Source organism: Tupaia chinensis, unplaced genomic scaffold (assembly GCF_000334495.1).
Source record: "Tupaia chinensis unplaced genomic scaffold, TupChi_1.0 Scaffold000077_1, whole genome shotgun sequence".
Classification (NCBI taxonomy): Eukaryota; Metazoa; Chordata; class Mammalia; order Scandentia; family Tupaiidae; genus Tupaia; species Tupaia belangeri.
In genome coordinates, this window is record NW_006159538.1 from 368,579 (window position 1) to 390,528 (window position 21,950).

A 21,950-nucleotide genomic window follows, 5' to 3' on the forward strand; every position below is an offset into this window, starting at 1 on the left:
AGCAGACCCTTGGGCTCCAGCGCTGGCAGTGCAGCAGGCACAATTAACTGACGGGCCTCAGCTCTGGAAGCGCAGATTGCCCAGAACCCAGCCGCCAGGAAGACGAAGTAACTTCACTTCTAATCAAACTGGGTGTAAAGGGCTTTCTGGGAATTTTTCACCAGTGCTTTAGGCGAAAGCGACCTCAGAGCTTTATTAACCACCTCAAATGTGAGCTGAGGTAGAAAAACTAAAGTTTACACACTTTCTAGAAGCGGATTTTGACGTAAGATATGAAACTGAGAATTTTGATCAGTGCAGCTGATTGGTGCTCATTTCTCCAAGTGGAAGGGAAAGCTTAACTCATTATTTTATAAAGTGAAAATATAGAATCCAAAATCAGTCTGCAATAAACCAAGGTTTCTACTTCTCCCATATTTTTTAAGTTATTTACTTTTATTTATCATTATTTTTTTTAATTTGACCAGAGAGAGAGAAAGCAAACTGCTAGGTCCAGGACTCAAACCACAGTTAGCCATGTGTGAGTCCAGTGCCTTAACCACCACACCACCTGCTGGTCCCCTGCCACCACATTTTACCCAATAATTTTCTAACTCATTTGGGCATAATATATAATACCCATCTGAAAAACATCATAAAAATGTAGAGCAGTGTTTCTCAACCTTTTTTCATTATCAGTGCAAGAGACTTTTTAGACATTTTCTCCCAAATTTGTCCCCCTCATTATTAGATTAAATATTAAGGAATAAGATTTTGTCAGGTAGGGCCAAGTTTTGGAGAGCCAAATCCTTCAAATATGTAAGATTTGTGTCACCCTAACCACCACCACCCAGTAACCAATTTTCACCCCCTTGGGAACAATATTGCCTTCTTGGAATTACGTGATATAAAGTGTTCTATTTCCTAGACTATTCCCTATAGGAACTATGCATTTTGAGTCCTTAATTCCACAACAATTTCCTAAATAAAATTTGAATTTGGTACAGCTTTTTTAAAAAGAATTAACTTATTTAATTTGACCAAAGAGAGAGAGAGAGAAAGGGAGAAAGCAACCCACCAGGTCCAGGACTGGAACCACAGTTGGCCATGTGGCCAGCACCCCAAGCACCATGCCACTGTTGGCCTGTTAGAGCTTTTTAAAAAGACAAAACTCAAGATTGTAGGCCTGCGCCTGGAGACACCCCTGAGTACCCCACTTTGCTCATGGTCTGGGTCTGGCTAAGGCTGAGGTGGAGTACAGCCTCAAGATCCTGCAGGGGTGCTTTCTTCTTTTCTTTCTCTCAGAAAAAATAAACTTTTTTTAAAAGGCAGAACCCCCAGAAGACTCCCCTTCCCCCTTGTCCTAACTAAACTCATAACCATATTTCATGCATTCAAGGGAAGACATGAAGACAAAGAAAAAAGAACGATGGGAAACTAATAACGCTCAGTAGTAGATGACAAGATGAAAGCTAGCAAGGCAGCAGGAAGAACAGACTGTGAGCGCAGTGGCTCCAACCGCACAGGGGCTCCTTCCCTAGAACCACCCTCCAAGACCTTGGGACCTGCCATACCCTCTAACTTTACCCACAGGCCTGTCCTAAGCTTCATTTTGTACATCACATAGTCCTGATTTCTCTGTTTTTGTTTCATATGTATTTCCTAAAGCTGCCTTAAATCGTTTGTGTGATCAAGGAACTGTGTGTGTGCATAAGCATGTATGAACATAGGCATGCAGATATAGGTCAGGAGGCATGCAGGTAATCCTGGGACACTGACGCAGCTACCAAGTGACTCCTATTGAACACAGGCCAATAATCTAGGAGCTGAGGTACCCAAGTACTCACTGTGGATACTCAAAGACAGAAGTCATGCCATATTGACCTAACCATTGCACAGAAAACGCAGTAGTAGTTTGCTGAACAGATGACTCGGAATGACCTAAGCTCCCTGTGTTGCATTTCCGTAGTGACACTGCACCAACTCTTTTTTTTTTTTTTTTTTTTTGGAGAGGTTTTCACTATAGGGTGTGTGCACTCGCCAGACAGAGAGAAAACGAGAAATCACCCCCCAGGGGGGATGGCCACGCTGCAATCCCTTCTCCTCCATTCTCCTCTCAGCATCTTGGGCATGCACACACACACACCCAGCATGAGTTTAAGCCGCCAGGTCCGGGACTAGAACCGCCGTCGACTACATGGGAGTCCAGCGACATAGCCATTACGCTAACTGCTGGTCCCTGCACCAACTCTTTGAGTCTACATAATCTGGTATATGTGCAGAGTTAAACATATTTCATTTATATTTTTCTACATCATAAAGTTATAAATCTTTTAATATGTAAGGTCTTAAAAACAGGTATTGGGCTGGCCCCACAGCCTAGTGGCTAAGGGAGACAGCTGTCATCTGGCTGACCACAGTTCAAATCTCGGTCCAGTGGCTTGAAAAGTGCAGAAGGGACATATGTACACATGTGCTTATGGGCCTAGAATCCCCCCGGGATGGAGAAATGGAGGAGGAGAGATGGAAGCATGACCGCATTCCATGAGTGTGCTTCTCCCTCTCCCTTTCTCCACCTCTAGCAAATGCATACACTCACCAGCAATTTAAAAAAGTCAGTCTTTTCCACAGTTGAAATCCCTGGTGTGGTGAGCCTAAAACATGCTGGGCACATGGGCGAGTGCTCCAGACCTGACAGGCTGGAGGGCTAGGGGAAGGGACTGTGATGTGACTAGACCCTGTGGAAGGTGCTCCTCCTTCTCTCTCTGTCTCGCTCCACACAGGGACACATGCTCTGTAATGAATATTAGTAAAGGTTATACACGTGAACTTAATGTAGCAATATAAAGTGAATATGCTGGTGCCCTAGTAAAAGAAGGCACAAGATACAATTTCACTAGAAAAGGCACTTGTTTGTGGGAAGAATCAGAAGTCCTATATTATAATGGGTTGTTATTTATATTCTAATAAAGCTGAAGGCAACGCTTATGTATATGACATACTTCAAAAGTCCAACTTAACAGACCAGGTATCATTAGAACAGAGAGGTAAGGAATGCATAAAGAAATCTCTTTACCAAAAATGTTCTCCTTCTAACCTCAAATGACTGAAGTTATAGCATGGGTCTCCGATTTCTTTTTAATTTTGTACAGATCAGATAAAAATACTTTTAAAATGTAAAATACAGTCTGTTCTCTTCTGTTCTGTAAAACAATAAAACATCAAAAGGCTTTAAAATACCAGATCCTTTTGGACATTCCAAAGTGTATTTGCACTCTTCTTGAAAAGGGCCTCCTCCTCTGAATTCAAGTTAACTTTCACAATATCTGAGACACCATTCCGCCCCAAGACACAAGGGACACTGAGAAAGATTTCTTCTTTTATTCCATATAAGCCCTGAAAGGCAAGATTAGATTGTCACCCAGTGACCTGAGCAGGAAAAGGAGCAGTGCAGCAGGGCAGCGGAACGAGAGCACGGGGTGCCCGCAGCGCTCACCTGGGATTCCTCGGAGACGGCGGAGTGGCTGTTGTCTCAATCCTGGCTGTCTTTATGACCCGTGACCATGTGGAACTTACATTCAGTGACATAAAGACTGTGCCAGAGGCCTTCACAAGACCGAGAAAGGTACGTTTACTTTACCCCTCACCAGGCATCTTTCTGCCCAAGGGGCAGGCTGCCAGGCATGCCGTGTTATCTGATGAGAGATGTGGGATCAGCAGCTTGTCTGGTGCAGACTCCAAGGGAACAGTGAAGGCAAGTGGCTGCAGGCTCTGCTGTACCCTCACATCAGGGACACCGAGTCTGGACAAGCAATGCTGCACAAGGTATCTTGGGCCTCCAGAGGTGAGGCCCCAGAAAAGCCAGTGGGTACCACATGCCCCGTGGACCCATGTCCCTCCCCTTGCCAGTGGTCATGGGTATACTCCTGCCCATGTGCCCCTCTCCACTGCCTCCACCTCGGTGCTACCTGGGACCACCTCATGACAAGGAGGGCCAGGGGACAGCTCTGTGCACTGCCCCGTGCTGAGCCCATGGAACCTCTGCTCAATGCACCCCCTGTTCCTTCCACTTATGCAGCTGAAGCCAAGGCCACAGAGGCAGCTGTCAGAGCCAGTACAACATGGCAGCTCACAATCCTGATGGGCAATGAGCCCTGGAAGGTAGGGAGACCCAGCAGATCCCTCATGCTTCCCTGCCTCACACTCATTGCTCTTTACAGTCCCCCGGGGCTGAATCTAGTGTCGTAGGTGGCAACGGGAGGCTTTGCTCATCCCCTGGGACTGAATCAGGCATTACAGGTGGCCATGTTCTTTCTTCAGGTCTGACTGTAACTACCAGGACCTGGCACTGAAGGAACAGAGAGGGCCCTCGATTCAGGAGCAGTGCCTCTCAGCTTTGTCCTAGATCTGAGCCACAAGTGCTGCTGGGTTCAGCTGTCTTCCCCACTCGCTGTGTCTGGGCCTAGCCCCTCACAAGCCTCTTGCTCCTGTTCTGCCCCACAGAGGGCCTCTCCAGCTACCTCTCTACCGTAGTCCGGCTCCCACATTTTGGTAATCACTTTACACTAAACTGATGAGTTCCATTGGATCAGCCAAGTGTCATCCTTGATGGCCCCTGCCACGCCCTACTCGCACTGCCCCTACTCTGGCCTATGCCGGCCACGGAAGGCCACTCTCCCACCAGATGTCAGCCAGGCTCCAGCCACTGTCACACATGCCTTCCTTTCCTTTCCTAGCCTTAGTTACTCTTTAACTATCCCTTGTGACCTTTAGAGCTTTAGCATGCGCTTCCAGAGGTGGGGTGCCGTCGGTGGGAACACTGCCACGCTGGGGAAGAAGCCCCTGGGCTTCCCCACTAGTGTTTTTAGATTCAGTTCCTCTAACTTCTGTCACCTCTTCTTCCCTCTAGAAGGAGTTTCTCAGACTGGATCTGGAGAATTCATGTCCATCCCATCATGTCATCTGAAGGCTGCTGGTTGGGCTGGGAGCCAGGGCCCCTGACCACAGGGGCTTTGCCTGGCCTTGTGTGTAACCATGACCTGCTGCCAGCCCCCCTCGGCCTGCCCTCTGCCCTGGAAGCTCCATGTCTGGTCAAAGATACTCTCATTTACCTTTGGACTGGCTGTGAAGCAAGGAAATAGTTAAAGAGAATTTCTAATATATAAGAGGACATCAAAAAGTTTGTAGAAGGGCCAGGCCTGTATTACAACAATTAAGCCCAGTGCTTGGCAGCAGAATCCCACATGGCCAGCCACGGTTCAAATCCTAGTCCTGGTCCCTTGAAAAACAGACCAACTGCATGTGTGAATGCCCCAAATCTTTATAAAATGGAGACATGGAGGAGGAAGGGTTACAACATAATCACATCCCATTGGGATTGCTTTCTCTCTCTCCCTCTTCTTTTCTTTCTCCCTCTCCTCGCTCTCTGGTGAGCACACTTACCCTCTGGCCACACACACATACACAAAAACACCAGTTTGTGGAAAATAAAAGTACAAGCCCATTTTGGTGCAAAAAAAAAAAAAAAAAGAAATCCATTTTTTTTGTTTTTTGGTTTTTTTTGAGAGGTTTTTTGCTATAGGACGTGTGCACTTACCAGAAAGCAGAGAGAGACAGAGAAACAGAAAGTGAGAAATCACCCCAAGGGGGGATGGCCATACCATAATCCCTTCCCCTCTGTTCTCTTCTAGGGATCTTGGGCACACACACACATGTGCCCAGTGTGAGTTTAAGCCACCGGGTCTGGGACTTGAACTGCAGTTGGCTACATGGAGTCTAGCAACATAGCCATTATGCTAACTGCTGGTCCTGAAATCCAGTTTTTTTCATAATGTATATTTTCCATAAACTTTTTTTTAAAAAAAATATATTATTGAACTTTACTTATTTATTCATTTATTTTAATTTGACTAGAAGTGACAGAGTGAGAAAGAGAGAGAGAGGTAAAGTGACAAAGTAAGCCGCCAGGTCCAGGGCTCGAACCACAGTTGGTTATGTGGGAGTCCAATGCCCTTAACCACCACACCACCTGCTGGCCCCTACACATGCTTTTTAAAGATTCTCATATTTGACCCAGAAAATTCAGTTCATTATATTAATGTAAAATCTGGGTATATACCTAAATTTGTTTGCTAAAGATGTAAAGTAGTAAAAATGAGTGACAGTAGATTTGTGTAACGGTTACATCACTGGACTCCCATGTAGTCGACCATGGTTTGAATTTTGGACCCAGTAGCTTAAAAACTCACCCTGGGCATGTATGTGTGAATGTGTGCATGCCCAAAATCCCAAGAGAAGACGACCAGAAGAGATTGTAGCGTGGCCACCCCCCAGGGGCTGATTTCTTGTTTTCTGTCTCTGTTTTTCTCTGTCTCTTCAGTGAGTGCACACACTCTATAGCAATTGCCTCCCTAAAGAAAAAAAAAAAAAAAAAGAAGTGATTGGGCAAAAAAATAAGAGACTATAAATGATTCTGTATGTGCATGTGTGCATTTGTGTGTGTATATGTGTGTGTGTGTGTGTGTGTGTGTGTGTGTGTCTTTTAAGTTCGCTATGGGGTGAATGCACTGGTCAGAGAAAGACAGAGAGGGAGAAAGACGAGAAATCACTACCCTCTGGGGGATGGCCAGTCCTCAATCTCTTCTCCATCCCCCTCTTGGGATATTGGGCACGCAGGCACAAGTGCCTGGCATGATTTTCAAGCTGTCAGATCTGAGACTTGAACTGTGGTCAGTCATGTGGGAGTCCAGTGCCTTAACCACCATGCCATCTGCTGGTCCATAAACAACTTTTAATACTGGAATTCTTCAAGGCTCAGTCTTAATTTTTCTTCTCTTATACATTCTCTTTAGGCAAGCTCATGAAAACTGACAGCTTTGGGACTAGCAGTTGGCATAATGGCTATGTCCCTGGACTCCCATGTAGTCAACCGCAGTTCGAATCCCAGACACAGTGGCTTAAACTCATGCTGGACGCATGTGCATGTGTGCCCAAGATCCCGAGAGGAGAATGGAAGAGAAGAGATTGCGGTGTAGCCATCTCCCCGGGGGGTGATTTCTTGCTTTTTGTCTCTCTCTGTCTTTCTGGCAAGCGCACACACCCTATAGCAAGAACCTCTCAAACAAAAAAAGAAAGAAAAAAAGAAAAAATGGACAGCTTCAGTAACTAAGTATAGGGAATATCTGCTGTCTTTGCTGTTTAACATCTCTTCTCTGTTTTGTTGACAGAACCTCACTTTCCCTTTGGAGAACTGCTCCTCCCCTCAACTGACAGATATCACATGAGCAAGTATGTGCTTCCAGAATTGGCAGTTATCTGGAAATTAACATGGGCAAAGGAAGAGTCAGAGTCCCGAGACAACAACTCTTAAGCCTTTACAGGAAGTCATTCTTTTGTCTCTTGGAAAGAGTCCATGTGAGATAAGCACAACAGAGTGGAAAGATAAGCCAAAGAATGGAGAGAAAAGACAATTTTGATAATATAGTTTTGAACACCTGGATCAGGCCTCCTTGCCATTTCAGTTACATCAGCCAATATATTGGCTTGCTTTCTTTCCTCCCTTCCTTCCTCCCTCCCTCCGTTTGTCCCTCTCTCCCTCTCTTTCTTTTTCTCTCTTTTTCTTTCTTTTGTATAAGCTAGTTTGAATTGGCTTCTAAGAGTCCTAATAAATTTTTCTTTTAAAAGTTCCTATAGGGTGGGACTAACAGAAGGCACAATGGTTATGTCACTGAATTCCCACAGTCAACTGTGGTTTGAGTCCTGGATCCAGTGGCTTAAAACTCACACTGAGCACGTGTGTGGACATACCCAAAATCCCAAGAGGAGAGTGGAGGAGAAGTAACTGTGGCATGGCCATGCCCCCAGGGAAATGATTTCTTGCTTTCTTTCTGTCTCTGTCTCTCCAGTGAGCACATGCGCCCTACAGCAAAAATCTCTTTAAAAAAATTTCTGGGGCTGACAGGTGGTGTGATGGTTGGGGTGGCTGGACTCCCAAATGGCTGACCATGGTTCGAGTCCTGGACCTGGCAGTTTGCATTTTCACTTTCCTTCTCTGTCACTCTCTGGTTGACTTAAATAAAATAAAAAATAATTAATGACAATGAATAAAATTAAATAATTATTTTTAAAAATTTCCTATAGGGTATGTGCACTCGCCAGAGACAGAGAGAAAGGGAAATTGAAAAAGTACCCATCAGGGAGGATGGTCAGGCCACAACCCCTTCTCCATTTTCCTCTCGGGATTTTGGGCACGTACCTACATGCTCCTGGTGCGATTTTCAACCTGTCAGGTATGGGACTTGAACCGTATAGTTGGCTCTGTGTGAACCAGCTGCCTTAACCTCCATGCCACTAGCTGGCCCATTAATACACGTTTTTTTTCTTTGTATTTTTTTTTCTTTTGAATAGGTTTTTGCTATAGAGCACATATGCTCACCAGAAAGACAGAGACAGACAGAAAGAAAGAAAGAAAGCGAGAAATCACCCCCTAGGGAGATGGCCACACCACAATCCCTTCTACTCCATTCTCCTCTCGGGATCTTGGGCACGCACGCACATGCGCCCGGCCTGAGTTTAAGCCACTGGGTCTGGGACTCGAACTATGGTCGACTACATGGGAGTCCAGCAACATAGCCATTATGCCAACTGCTGGTCCCCACTAATACACTATTGATGATGCTTCAAACAAACTTATTTCATGAGTTCTTGAAGCCATACTTAACAGTTTACTTCCAATGAGATACACCTCAAAGGCACCTCAAATTCAACTTGTCCAAAACTGCAAATATGATATTTAAACCTGGTTCTGTGAGTATTCCCTTCCTGAGTGAGTGATATCACCACCTTTCTATCACATCTACATGTGCAAACAGAAACCTAAGAATGACCTCTCTCCTTCATTTCCCACTCATTCCACTACAAACTCCTATAATTTTATCTTCTAAATACAAAGTATCTCAAATCTGTCCCTTTCTATTCAACTCTACTACTACCACCCTCTCTGTTCTGAGCTCCTGCAAATTTCCCTTCATCTACTCTTGTCCCTTCAAATCTATTCTCTCCATCACAGCCCCAGCAATCTTTTTTAAAGTTTTTTTTTTTTATTTTAGGTTTTTGCCATGAGCATGTACACTCATCAGAGACAGACAGAAAGTGGGAAAGTGAGAAATCACCTCAGAGTGGGGATGGCTATGCTGCAATTCCTTCTCCTCCATTCTCCTCTCTGGATTTTGGGCATGAATGCACATACGCCCAATGTAAGTTTCAAGCTGCTGGGTCTAGGACTCGAACCGTGGTTGTCCATAAGGGATCCAGCAACTTAACCATGCCACCTGCTGGTTCCATCACAGAAATCTTTTTAACACAAAACATTTTTACTGCCTTCCATTGCTCTTAAAGTAAGAATCAATAACCCTTCATAAGGCTTTTGTAGCCTGACCTTGCTACTTCTGCAACCTCATCATGCACTTCTCTTTGATTTTTGTTTTGTTTTGCTTTGTTTTCTTGTAGAGCATGTGCGCTCACTTGAGAAACAGAGAGAAGGAAAGGGAGAGAACATCCCTCAAGGGGGATGGCCACCACACAATCCCTTCTCCTCTCGAGATTTTAGGTATATGCACATACACCTGTCTTTTTTTTTTTTTTCTAGAGGTTTTTGTCTTATGATGTGTGTACTCACCAGAGAGAGAGACAGACAGACAGACAATGAGAGGGAAAGTGAGAAATAATCCCCCAGGAGGGATGGCCACACTGCAATTCCTTCTCCTCCAATCTCCTCTTGGGATCTTGGGCACACATGCACACGTGCCTGGCATGATTTTCCAGCTGCCAGGTCCAGGATTTGAACTGTGTAGTTGGCCGTGTGGGATCCAGTCACCTCAACCACCATACCACTGACTGGTCCCAGCACTCTTTTTTTCTCTACACTTTGGCAACTGAACCTTTTTTCAGATCCCAACTACTCCCCACTTATATCTACTTCAGATACTCTGTACATGTATTCCCTCCGCTTGGAATGTGAGTCCAGCCTTCCAAATGAACTCCTAATCACTCAGGTGAGGTCATATCTTAGTTAGGAATTTCCCCCTAACTACCACACATGCCCCTTCTCCAGAGTAGTTAAATTCTCCTGTTGTGTATTTTTAGCACTTTATAGTTTTCCATCATAGCTCTTGGCACAATTTATTATTACATGTTTTGTTTTGTAATTGTTTTATTAGATCCATGTCTTTCATTAAACTCAGTGAGGTCAGGGTCTCCGACATCTTTGTTCACCATTATATTCTCAACATTCTGTGCAATGCCTGGCCCACAGAAAAGGCTCAAATGTAGAGGAGGGTGATGAATGAAGATTTAATTTAAGCCTACCTTGACCATAGTGGAAACTGGATGCACTCTCCTAAGATTTTTTAAAATTGATCCTGCCAGATCTGTCACAGACAGTCCAATAGCCCAAGACGTATACCCCTTCAGCTTGATAATCTCATAGGCACTACAATTGTAGAAAGTGAGAAAATCAAACTCATGAGAAGTCAATCTAGAGAAAACATAATATTCTTCAAGCATCTACTTTGAAGTAATTTATACGTCAATGTTACTCTATTAAAAATGTCCTAAAAATTGTTTATGAAAAAGAAGTAAGTTTCATACTTTTTTTTTTTTTTTTGGAGAGGTTTTTGCTATAGGGCGCATGCGCTTGCCAGACAGACAGAGAGAGACAGAGAGATAGAAAGCGAGAAATCACCCCCCAGGAGGAATGGCCATGCCGCAATCCCTTCTCCTTCATTCTCCTCTTGGGATCTTGGGCACGCACGCAGACGTGCCTGGCATGAGTTTAAGCCACTGGGTCCGGGACTTGAACTGCAGCTGACTACGTGGGAGTCCAGTGACATAACTGCTGGTCCCCATACTCTTCACTACTCAGGACCAGGTGGTGGAGCAGCAGCCACCCATTCTACAAGGCTAGGCCCACACAGGAGTGCCCCAGTTTATATCCGAGGCCTCGCTATACATGCCACGTGCACGTGCAGGCCTTGATCTGGGCTGGCTGAGGCCAAAGGTGGATGTCAGTGTGAGGACCCTGTAGGTGGTGCCTGTGTCCTTGTGTCTCTCTACCTTTTTGCCTCTCTTTCTAATGGAAGAAATAAGTAAACTTAAAAAAATGTTCTTCACGGGGCCAGCAGATGATGTGGAGGTTAAAGGTGCTAGATTCCCACATGGCCGACTACGGTTCGAGTCCTGAACCTGGCGGCTTACTTTCTCACTTTCTTTCACTCCCTCTCTGGTCAAATTTAAAATGAAATGTATAAATAAATAAAGTTAAATAAAATAATTCTTTAAAAAAATGCTCTTCACTATTCTTCACTACCTGTTTCCACTATTTAAAAAAAAAGTTCCTTCCTTTTTTCCCACAGAGATAAATAGAGACAGGCATCCCCAACAAGGTCCCCATGCCAAAATTCACCCCAGCCTCAGCCAGCCCTGACCATGGCATGCACACAGCCACCCAGCATGCCTAGGGTTAAAACTCAAGCTGGGCGCGTGTGCATGAGTGCCCAAGATCCCGAGAGGAGAATGGAGGAGAAGGGATTGCGGTGTGGCCATCCCCCCTGGGGGCTGATTTCTCGCTTTCTGTCTCTCTGTCTGGTGAGAGCATGCACCCTATAGCAAAAACCTCTCCAAAAACAAACAAACAAACAAAGGAACTAGAATTTTTTGTGATACAATTATTAAGGACTGGGTAGATAAAAGAGCACTGTACCTCCCTATGGGAGACAGATGGGCTACAGGACACACAGAAACCAGTATTAGTTAAAACATGTTCCTTAGCTGCCAGTGGGTGGCCCTTCTCCTCCATTCAGTTCTCAGGGTTTTGTGCGAACACACATGTGCCTAGTGTGATACTCAAGCCACCGGGTCCAAGATTCAAACTACATTCAGTCATGTGGGCATCTAGCCCCTTAGCTACAATACCAACTGCTGGCCCCAACTTGTGAGTTTTAAGTGATTTTAACTTTTGAAACTAAAAGACAGTTAGACAATAAATGTTCACACATAATCACTTTTTTTGTTATATTATGTGACTTCGTAGTCTCTGCCCCAATTAGTACACATTTTGTAGGACTGCTGCCATAGTATACATACAGTGGACTTGTGGCTGTTAGATTTAATCTTCCAACTGTGAACATCCAAAAGGGGATTCCTAAATTCTCTGACTTCTACTAATGTGTATCTGGGCTAGAGTATGAAGGAGAACCATGTGTACTGTTAAGATAGAATCCAAGATCATGAAGAGGTACACCATAGGTAAAAGTGGAGTCAGATCCTCATTTATAAGAGAACAAATCTCATTAATTTCTGATCCCCTGCATCCACTCCATGTGAGTTTCCATCCAGTCCTATGATGACATGTCATCAGTTCAAGGCACTACTCCAGCACCTCGCATGTGCTAACTTACTCTCTATGACAGCCTTCAAAGGCAAGTTCCATAACTATCCCCACTTTAAAGATGAGTAAACCAAGCTTGTGATTGTTTAAGTAATTTTCCAACATCAAACCACTAATAAATGCTAAGGAAGTTAAAACCTCAGCACCGCAGCTCCAATCACCCTATGCTCAGAGTCACTATGCTTTATAACACCTCAGATACATTCATATTGGATATATACAAGTTCTGGGGAAACAGTAAGTCCTTTATTTCCTTTGGAAGAATGCTGGCAAAAGAAAACTACACATGATGTAAGTCTGAATTTGGGGATTTTCAGAAACCTCAAGTTATTTATCTCACAAAAAAGCTAAGGTCAATTACGGACTTTTGGTCTGTGAAATTTATTCTTTCTTTTTTTTTTTTTTTTTTTTTGAGAGGTTTTAGCTATAGGGCACGTGTGCTCACCAGACAGACAGAGAGAGACAAAGAAACAGAAAGCGAGAAATCACCCCCCAGGGGGGATGGCCACGTCGCAATCCCTTCTCCTCCATTCTCCTCTCGGGATCTTGGGCACGCATGCACACGCACCCAGTGTGAGTTTAAGCCACTGGTCCAGGACTTGAACCACAGCCAACTACATGGGAGTCCAGCAACATAGCCATTATCCTAACAGCTGGTCCCTAAAATTTATTCTTAAGACTGATTATTAAGGCATTAAGAAGCAGAGTAAGTATTGTTACCTCTCAACAACTTGTTTGTGGATATTTTTCCACTGTTCCTTGTCTGAATCAGTTCCTAATTTAGGGTCCAAACTCTTGAGAGCAACACCAGCAACATTCACTCCACTCCATAAAGGCACTAAAAACAAAAATAAAAACAAAAATTTCAGTGTAAATTCTTCTTCTCAATATTGGATCAGTTGTTTGAAGTTGGTGTGGGGGTGTTTTGCTTTCGTTTTCATTTTACATTACAAGGTTACTACCTTACACCATAGAAAACTTATGAAAAATAAGTTTTAAATGAATGAAAGAGGAAAATTTAAGAAATAAAATTATAAAATGTTAAAAGTATGTAGTAGAGTGACTAGCAGATGGTGTAACAGTTACGTTGCTGGACTCCCATGTAGTTGACCATGGTTTGAGTCCTGGACCAGGTGGCTTAAAACTCACGCCAGGCATGGGTACTTGTGTGCCCAAGATACCAAGAGGAGAATGGAGGAGAAGGGACTGTGGCATGGCCATCCCCCTGGGGGAGTGATTTCTTGCTTTCTGTCTCTCTGTCTCTGTGGTGAGTGCATGTACTCTATAGCAAAAATCTCTCTCTTAAAAAAAAATATGTAGGGGTCAGCAGGTGGTATGGTGGTTAAGGGCACCTGAATCCCACATGGCTAATCACAGTTCGAGTCCCAGACCTGGCGGCTTGGCTTGCTTTCTCACTTTCCATCTCTCTCTTATTCTCTCTCACTCTGTCCCTCTCTGATCAAATTAAATAAATTAAATAAATTTAAAATAATTCTTTTTAAAAATATGTAGTAGAATTTGCTTATAGCTATGAGGTATAGGAGGTACTTTTTTTTTAAGGAGGTACTTCTAAGCAACACATATATAGGAGGCATATTTGCAGAGTCACACATATGCGTGTGTATTTACTTGGTACAATGTGATAGTTGAGTCCATGTACACAATATGTAAATATCAATGTAGGGTAATTGGCATATCCATCATCTTAAACATTAATAATTTCTTTGTGGTGGAAACATTCAAAATCTTCTCTTCTAGCTATTTTGAAATATATATTATTGTTAATTATAGTGCCCCTGCTGTGCAAGGGAACACTAGAACTTATTCCTATCTAATTATAACTTTGTTCACAATGACAAATCTTTCCCGTCTCCAGCCTTTCAAACCTTCCCAGCCTCTGGGTACCACTATACAACTCTACTTTTTTTTTTATTCATCGTCATTATTTTATTATTATCATTTTTAAAGTTGACCAGGGAGAGACACAGAGAGAGAGGGAAAGTAGAAACACAAGCTGCCAGGTTTGGAACTCAAACCATGGTCAGTCACGTGCGAGTACAGCCACCATAACCACCACGCCATCTACTGGGCCCGCTATACTATTTTTTTAAATTTTACTTATTTTATTTATTTATTTTGTTTGTTTGTTTTTAACTTGACAAGAGAGCAACAGCATGAGAGAGAGAAAGAGAGGAAAGGAAGCCACCAGATCCGGGACTTGAACTGTGGTCGGCATGTGGGAGTCTAGTGCTCTTAACTACCACACCACCTGCCACCCCTGCCCTCCACACTACTCTACTTCTAAGATCAACTTTTTTGGATTTTCCCAGATGATCCAGTAATTCCACTACTGGATATATATTCAAAGGAAATGAAGTTACCTCATCAAAGAGGTAACGTCTGCATGTCTGTTTACTGCAGTACTGCTCATGAGAGCCAAGAACATGGACTCATCTAAGTGTCCATGGATGAATGAATGAAGAAAATGTGGCACATTTACACAATTAAATATTATTCAGACAAAATAAAAATGAAATCCTGTCATCTGTGGTATCACAGATGAGTCCAGAAGACATTCTATTCAGTAAAATAAGGCGGGTGCAGAAAGTCAAATACCGCACAACGTCAGGAGGCATTTTAAAGCAATGTATGGAATGCAGAATCCAGACAGAAAAGGAAAGGGCCCAGCACTGGCCTAGTGGTTAAGGTGGATGGATCCCACATGGTCAACCACGCAATTAAAGTTCCAGACCCAGCAACTTGAGAAACATGCAGGTGCATTGTGCATTCATGTCCAAAACCCCAGAAAAAGGAGAGATGGAGGAGAAGGAATTGTGGCATGACCATTTTCTGTGGGTGCTTTCTCTCTCTCCCTGTCCCTACCCATCTCCCAATGAGCACATGAGCTCTCTAGCAAATAAAAAAAAATGAGAAGAAAGGTAAAATATCATAAGCAATTAGGGGGGAAAAATAACAAATTACTACCATATTTCTCAACAGTAACTAAGAGCTGAGAGGAAATAACTGTCAGTTTAGAATCTCATAGCTAGTTAAACTACTATTCTAGAATGAGGTGCAACTAAAAAATATCTTCATATAAACAACACTGATGGGATACAGTTCAGGATAAAAGAAATTAAATCCAGGAGAAGTTACATGCAGAGAGAAAAAGTAAGAAAAAAAAAAAAAAAAAACCTGGCAAACATGGGGCTGGCACCATGGCCTGGAGATTAAGGCAGCCAGATCCCACGTGACCGACCCCAGAGTGTGAATCCCAAGCCTAGAAGCTTGAGAAACACACTGGGTGCATGTGCATCTGTGCCCAGAATCCTGACAGGATGGAGAAATGGAGGGGAAGATATTTAGCATGACCGTGCCCCATGGGGGTTGCTATCACCTCTCTCTCTCTCTCTGACAAGTACACCCGCTCTCTAAGAAAAAAAAAAAAAAAACTAGTGAGTGCTCATAAATGGACAATACTGACTAGTCAAACAATAATGTTAATTATAATTAGTTTGGGGGTTATAAAAACAGGATGAAACCAGAAAATGAATTAATTACATATATGACAGAAAGAAGAAAATCAAACTTTAAGTATTCTAAAGTCTTTGAGATGTTCCAAAGAAGAGTAAACACACTAATCTTGAGGTCAAGCATGAATACTAAACATCATAGAAAACCATTTAACAAGTGAGTGTGTATTCCAAAGAGTTAGAGGAGGCCCAGCCTAGGTGGCTCAGTCCATAGCATACTGTACTGCAGTGTGGGAGCCATGTGGCTGACCATGGGTTTGGATTTCCAGATTGGCCTGAGAATTTGTCAGGCACACATGTAGGTACCCAAGATCCTGATAGGGTGGAGAGCTGGGGAAAGCGGATCCTTGTGGGAGCCTCTGCCAGGGATGCTTTCTCTCTCTTCCTGTTGCTCTCTCTTTCTCTCTTATGTGTGCACACACACACACTGTATTATACATGTTTAAAAATCTTAAAAATAAAGGAAATTAAAGAAAGTTTAATTAACCCAACAGAAAGCAGAGAAAGAGAAAAAAGACAAAATTATGCTAAACAAAGTACTAAGTATGTTCAAATTAATGCTAATTAGAATATACCCTTTTTCTAAAAATAAATTATGAAATATTAAATGTAAAAAATTAACATACATTTGTGAATATTATTTTCTTTCTTTTTTTTTTTTTTGGAGAGGTTTTTGCTATAGGGCTTGCGTGTTCCCCAGAAAGACAGAGAGAGACAGAGAGAAAGTGAGAAATCACCCCGGGGGGATGGCCACACCACAATCTCTTCTACTCCATTCTCCTCTCAGGATCTTGGGCATGCAAGCACACATACCCGGCATGAGTTTAAGCCACTGGGTCCAGGGCTCAAATCGCAGTCAACTACATGGGAGTTCAGCAACATAGCCATTAGGCTAACTGCTGGTCCCATTATTTTCAATAAATGAAGTTGGTTTAAACAAGAGATAGTTTAAGGCAATAACATGAGTCAACAGGGTCAAATTAAGGCACTGGTTGGAGAAGTATTTGTTTGAGTCAAATCACAATTATTTATTATACCCTCATGATATCTGGAAGGGAGGGAGACTGTTAGTTCTGGGCCTCCGTTAGTTCTGAAGCCACTACACCAAGGATACACATATGCAACTGGCTGCACTCTTAGCTCCACTCCCTCTTTGGTCTATGTATCTTCCCAACACCCACCCTCTGGTTCAGGGGCTAGGACTAGGGAATAGAGTATGTCACCTTCTGGCTGCTTAGCAAACATTCAAAGAAAAAAAATTTATTATCTATGATCTTTGAAATACAAAGGGAAAAAAGAACACTAATTGTTTGAGTAAATGAATGAATGAACAAATTATTTAAAGGTCCCTATCTTTGATGGATTTACTGCTAGTACGCAAAGAAGATTTACACATATGACATATTTAGAAAATACTGTAAGAAATATAAAGTTCTAACTACTGAGTTGTTGGAATAGTCAAGACATATTTTTGCATAGAATAATACATCATGACTTTTCTGTCAACCCAATATATAGCAAAGATTAAATCACATTTAAGGTCAGAAAGGAGATTGGTGTGGTCTTAAGTAATCTTTAAAATCACATACTGGGGGACAAGCAGATGGCATAGTGGTTATGTTGCTAGACTCCCATGTAGTCAACCATGGTTCAAGTCCTGGACCTGGTGGCTTAAAACTCACACTGGACACACGTGTGTTTGTGCCCAAAATCCTGAGAGGAAAATGGAGGAGAAGGGATTGCAGCATGACCATTCCCTCTAGGTGAATGCTTTTTGTTTCTCTGCCTCTCCAAAGACCGCATGTGCCCTTTAGCAAAAATCTCTCTTTAAAAAAATTGCATATTAGGGCCAGTGCTATATATAGCACAGCAGTTACAGGCTGTGCAAAGAAAGCCAGATCCCACATGGCCGACTGCAGTTCTTTCCTAGCCCTAATGGTTTGAAAAACATGCTGTGCACATGTGTGTGCATGTCCCCAAACCTGATGGGATGAGAAATGACAGATAAGGATCACAGTGTGACCATTTCCCTCTGGGGAAAAGGTTCTCTCTCTCTCCCCCCCTCCCTCCCTCTCTCTCTCTCTCTCTCTCTCTCTGGCAAGTGCACATATCCTCTTGCAAAAAAAAAAAAACCTCAGATTATATAATTTCATTTATATGAAAAGAACAGAATAAACAAATCTATAGAGTCAGAAAGTGGGTAGTAGGTAGTAGTTGCCTGGGGATAGGCTACAAGTAAAAAAGGGGTCTTAGGGGCCGGCAAGTGGCATGGTGGTTAAAGGTGCTGGACTCCCATATGGCCAACCGGTTCAAGTCTCGAACCTGGTGGCTTGCCTTCTCCCTTCTCTCTGTCTCTCTCTGATCAAACTGAAAAATAATAATGATAATAATAATAAATAAAAAGTTAAATAATTCTTTTTTAAAATGGGGTTTTACTTTTGTGTTGATGAAAATATTCTATAATTCTTGCTCATCCACAGTGGCGTATGCTACTAAGACACTTACTCTGAAGCAGAGGTCATATGGGAGGCCTCAGTTCGATTCCTGGCCCAACCTACATGTGGTGACACATGCTTGTGGTTCTAACTAGCAAGTAGGCTGGAGCAGGAGGGATCCCTATATGGTGAAATCCTGTCAAAGATCTATTTCTCAAGACAGGCAGTGGCACACTGGTAACACAACTGGATCCTGGGTTCGCACCCTGGAATCTCGCTGAGCATGTCATAGGTCATGGGTACATGTGTGAATGCCTGTGAACTGGGCTGGCTAAGACTAGAGGCAAACTTTTGCTTTGGGACCCTGTTGGGAGTGTCTGTCTCAATTTGCCTCTCACTTATGAGAAGAAATTTTTTTTAAAATCAATCTCTTTCTCCCCTCTTCAGCAAGGGAAAAAAGCAAATAACCTATGATTAGCTTGTGATGATGACTACACTTCTGTGTAGACTTTAAATGGATATCAGGGTATGTGAATTACATCTTCATAGAGCTGTTTTTCTTAATTTAAGTATTATTTTATTTCATTTTATTCATTATCATTATCATTTTTTTTTTAATTTAACCAGAGAGACATAGAGAGGGAAAGTGAGAAAGGAAGCCATCAGGTCCAGAACCCAAACCACAGTTGGCCATGTGGGCGTCCAGCACCCTAACCACCATGCAATCTGCTGGCCCCCATAGAGCTATTTTTTTAACATACAATTTATTAATGTAATTTATGTTTATTATATGCATTTTATTTTTTCCCCAGAGGACAGTTTGTTGGTCCTTAAAGATTTAGCCCCTTACATGGGCTTTGGTGGAGGGCAAGAAGCAGCACCCACAGGTCTAAATTGGGGTGGGGGTGTTTGGTCCTTCCAAGTTTCACCAGATTGGTTCTTGATGACCTTGCTATGAATGGTGCAACTCACACAGTAATGTAGCTTCACACACAGCTTGGGGAGCACACAGGCATCGAAGGCACTTGCTTCAGAGATGTTTCTGATGACTGAGGCCTCTACTATGTTTCGGATGATGGACTTCTTTTTTTTTTTTTTTCCATTTCTTATGTCTTGTACATTTTGCTTTTTTTCCTTTCTCTCTCTTTATTTATTTATTTATTTATTTATTTTGCCATCCTTGATTCCCTATCCCTAACCCTCTGCCATGTCCCACCCTCCTCCCATTGTCTCTGGTATCCATGATTGCTTTCTATGAACTTAATAGCCTTGTCCTTGGGGACACATCAGGCACAGTTCGTGCAACGAATAGGCTGTGTATGACTGCAGCCCTTTTGGGCACGGCCATTGTTCCTTCTTTTCTTTGTCATCTGGGAAGCGAGGCTGTGAGAGAGCTTTTTTTGAGAGATTTTTGCTATGGGGCATGTGCACTTGCCAGAGAGACAGAAAGAAAGTGCCTCACTGGGTGCAGCCGCCCGCAATCCCTTCTCCTCCATTCCCCTCTTGGGATCTTGGGCACGCACGCACATGCACCAGGCCTGAGTTTTAAGCTGCCAGGTCCTGGACTCAAACCACGATCTACTACATGGGAGTCCAGCAACATAACCATTACGCCAACAGCAGGTCCCGCCCACAGAGCTATTTCTTAAAAAATCACAATAAATGAACTGCCTAGGTCTGAGAAACACTCAGATTCTCTTTTATTTACTTTAGGTTGTTGTTATAGGGTGGGCACAAGCACTCTCTGGAGAGAGGGAGAGGAAAGAAAAGTGAAAAATCACTTCCTGGGGGGAAGACCACACCACAGTTCCTTCCCTCTGGTCTCCTCTTGGGTTTTAGGCAAGCACACACACACGCCCAGTGTGATTTTCAAGTCACTGGGTCCAGGACTCAAACCGCACTCAACCATGTGGGAGTCCAGAGCTTATGCCACTATATCACCTGCTGGCCTCCAATTCTCTTTTAAAATAGTGATATGGTTTAATGTACTATTATATGACAGGTAGCCAAATCAACAATGCAAAGACTGAAAATAAAGGGACATAGATTCATCAGAAAATACTAACAAAATGAAAGTTATACAGCTATATCAAGATCAGAAAAAAAATAGATTTTGAATAAAGTAAGCATTATTGGAGCTAAACTGCATAACGAGATTAGGCTTATACTCACCACTAGAATCCCCATGTTCTCCAATAATCCAACCATGACAGCTTGTGGCGTGAACACCCAACTTCTCTCCAATTAGATAACGAAAACGGGCAGAATCGAGATTACAACCACTTCCAATTACTCGAGTCACAGGTAGGCCACTTAACTTCCAGACCACATATGTCAAAATATCCACTAAGGAGAACAATTCCATGTTAGAAAAAGAAACATAATGGGGCCGGCAGGTGGCTGGTGGTTAAGGGTGCTGGATTCCCTCATGGCTGACTATAGTTCAAGTCCAAGAACTGGCGGCTTGCTTTCTCCTTTCCCTCTCTCTCTCTCTCTCTCTCACTCTGTCCCTCTCTGGTCAAATTAAAATAAATTAATTAATTAAATTAAATTTATAAAGAAACACAGTAACTTCTTTTCATAATTTGCTTTTATGACTAGATAGATGAATTTTATTAGAGTCAAATGCAGATTCATTATAGAGTTCAACATGACAATCAATAAAGAAATACAGACACATAGGCTTTTTTAAAAAACACTAAATTGTTTACTTCCAGAAATTTTTTAATTTTATTTTTTATATTTAATCACTGTGTATAATTACAGCATAACAAATTAATTTTCCCTTTATGAATACACTGCATATTGGTCCAGTCAAAGACACTGGCACACACATTATAATCAACAGATTTCTTTCCATTTGGGGTCCCTTAAATGTTTTGCTTCTTTTTTTTTTTTTTGAAGAGGTTTTTGCTATAGGGCGCGTGTGCTCGCCAGAAAGACAGAGACAGACAGAGAAACAGAAAGTGAGAAATCATCCCCCAGGAGGATGGCAACGCCGCAATCCTTTCTCCTCTATTCTCCTCTCAGGATCTTGGGCACGCATGCACACACTCCTGGCATGAGTTTCAGCCATCGGGTCTGGGACTTGAACAGCAGTTGACTACATGGGAGTCCAGCACCACAGCCATTATGCCAACTTCTGGTCCCATGTTTTGCTTCTTTTTTCTTCCCCTTGATCCCCTCACTCTCACCTTCCCTATACCTCCAAAATTAAAAAAAAAAAAAAAAATCCTCTCTTGAGATCCTATGTAAGCCTGTGTATTGAATAATCAGTCAATTCTGCCTCCTTAGATTTCTTCTCTTCGTTACTGCACCCTCATCTAAACTATCTGCACATCTTCCCCAGAAAAATGCCACTGCACACCCAGGGCATGTGCATTCTCAGGAAAACGATAAGACCCTCAGCTTTTGTTCTGTACCGACCTCGAGGCTCTGCGTGATAGAAAGTAAAAGCTGAGGGACAGCTGTAAACACCCCAATACACACACACCTCCAGCAAACACTAGGAGATATTTTTGGCTCCAGGCATTTAGGAGAAGCTGACCACTAAGCAAA

General features: G+C 42.8%; 1 protein-coding gene across 1 annotated transcript in view; it reads right to left on the reverse strand.

The window, feature by feature from the left end:
* Positions 1–2,799: 2,799 nt before the first annotated feature.
* Positions 2,800–21,950, reverse strand: part of LOC102485231 (L-lactate dehydrogenase C chain) — a 35,175-nt gene continuing 16,024 nt past the window's right edge. Inside the window, exons 6-8 of the mRNA XM_006142478.3 lie at positions 13,145–13,262; positions 10,345–10,468; positions 2,800–3,375 (exon numbers count right to left, since the gene is read on the reverse strand). Coding sequence (XP_006142540.1) covers positions 3,211–3,375; positions 10,345–10,468; positions 13,145–13,262 — 407 coding nt within the window. The 3' untranslated portion in view covers positions 2,800–3,210. The remainder of the gene's footprint in view (positions 3,376–10,344; positions 10,469–13,144; positions 13,263–21,950) is intronic.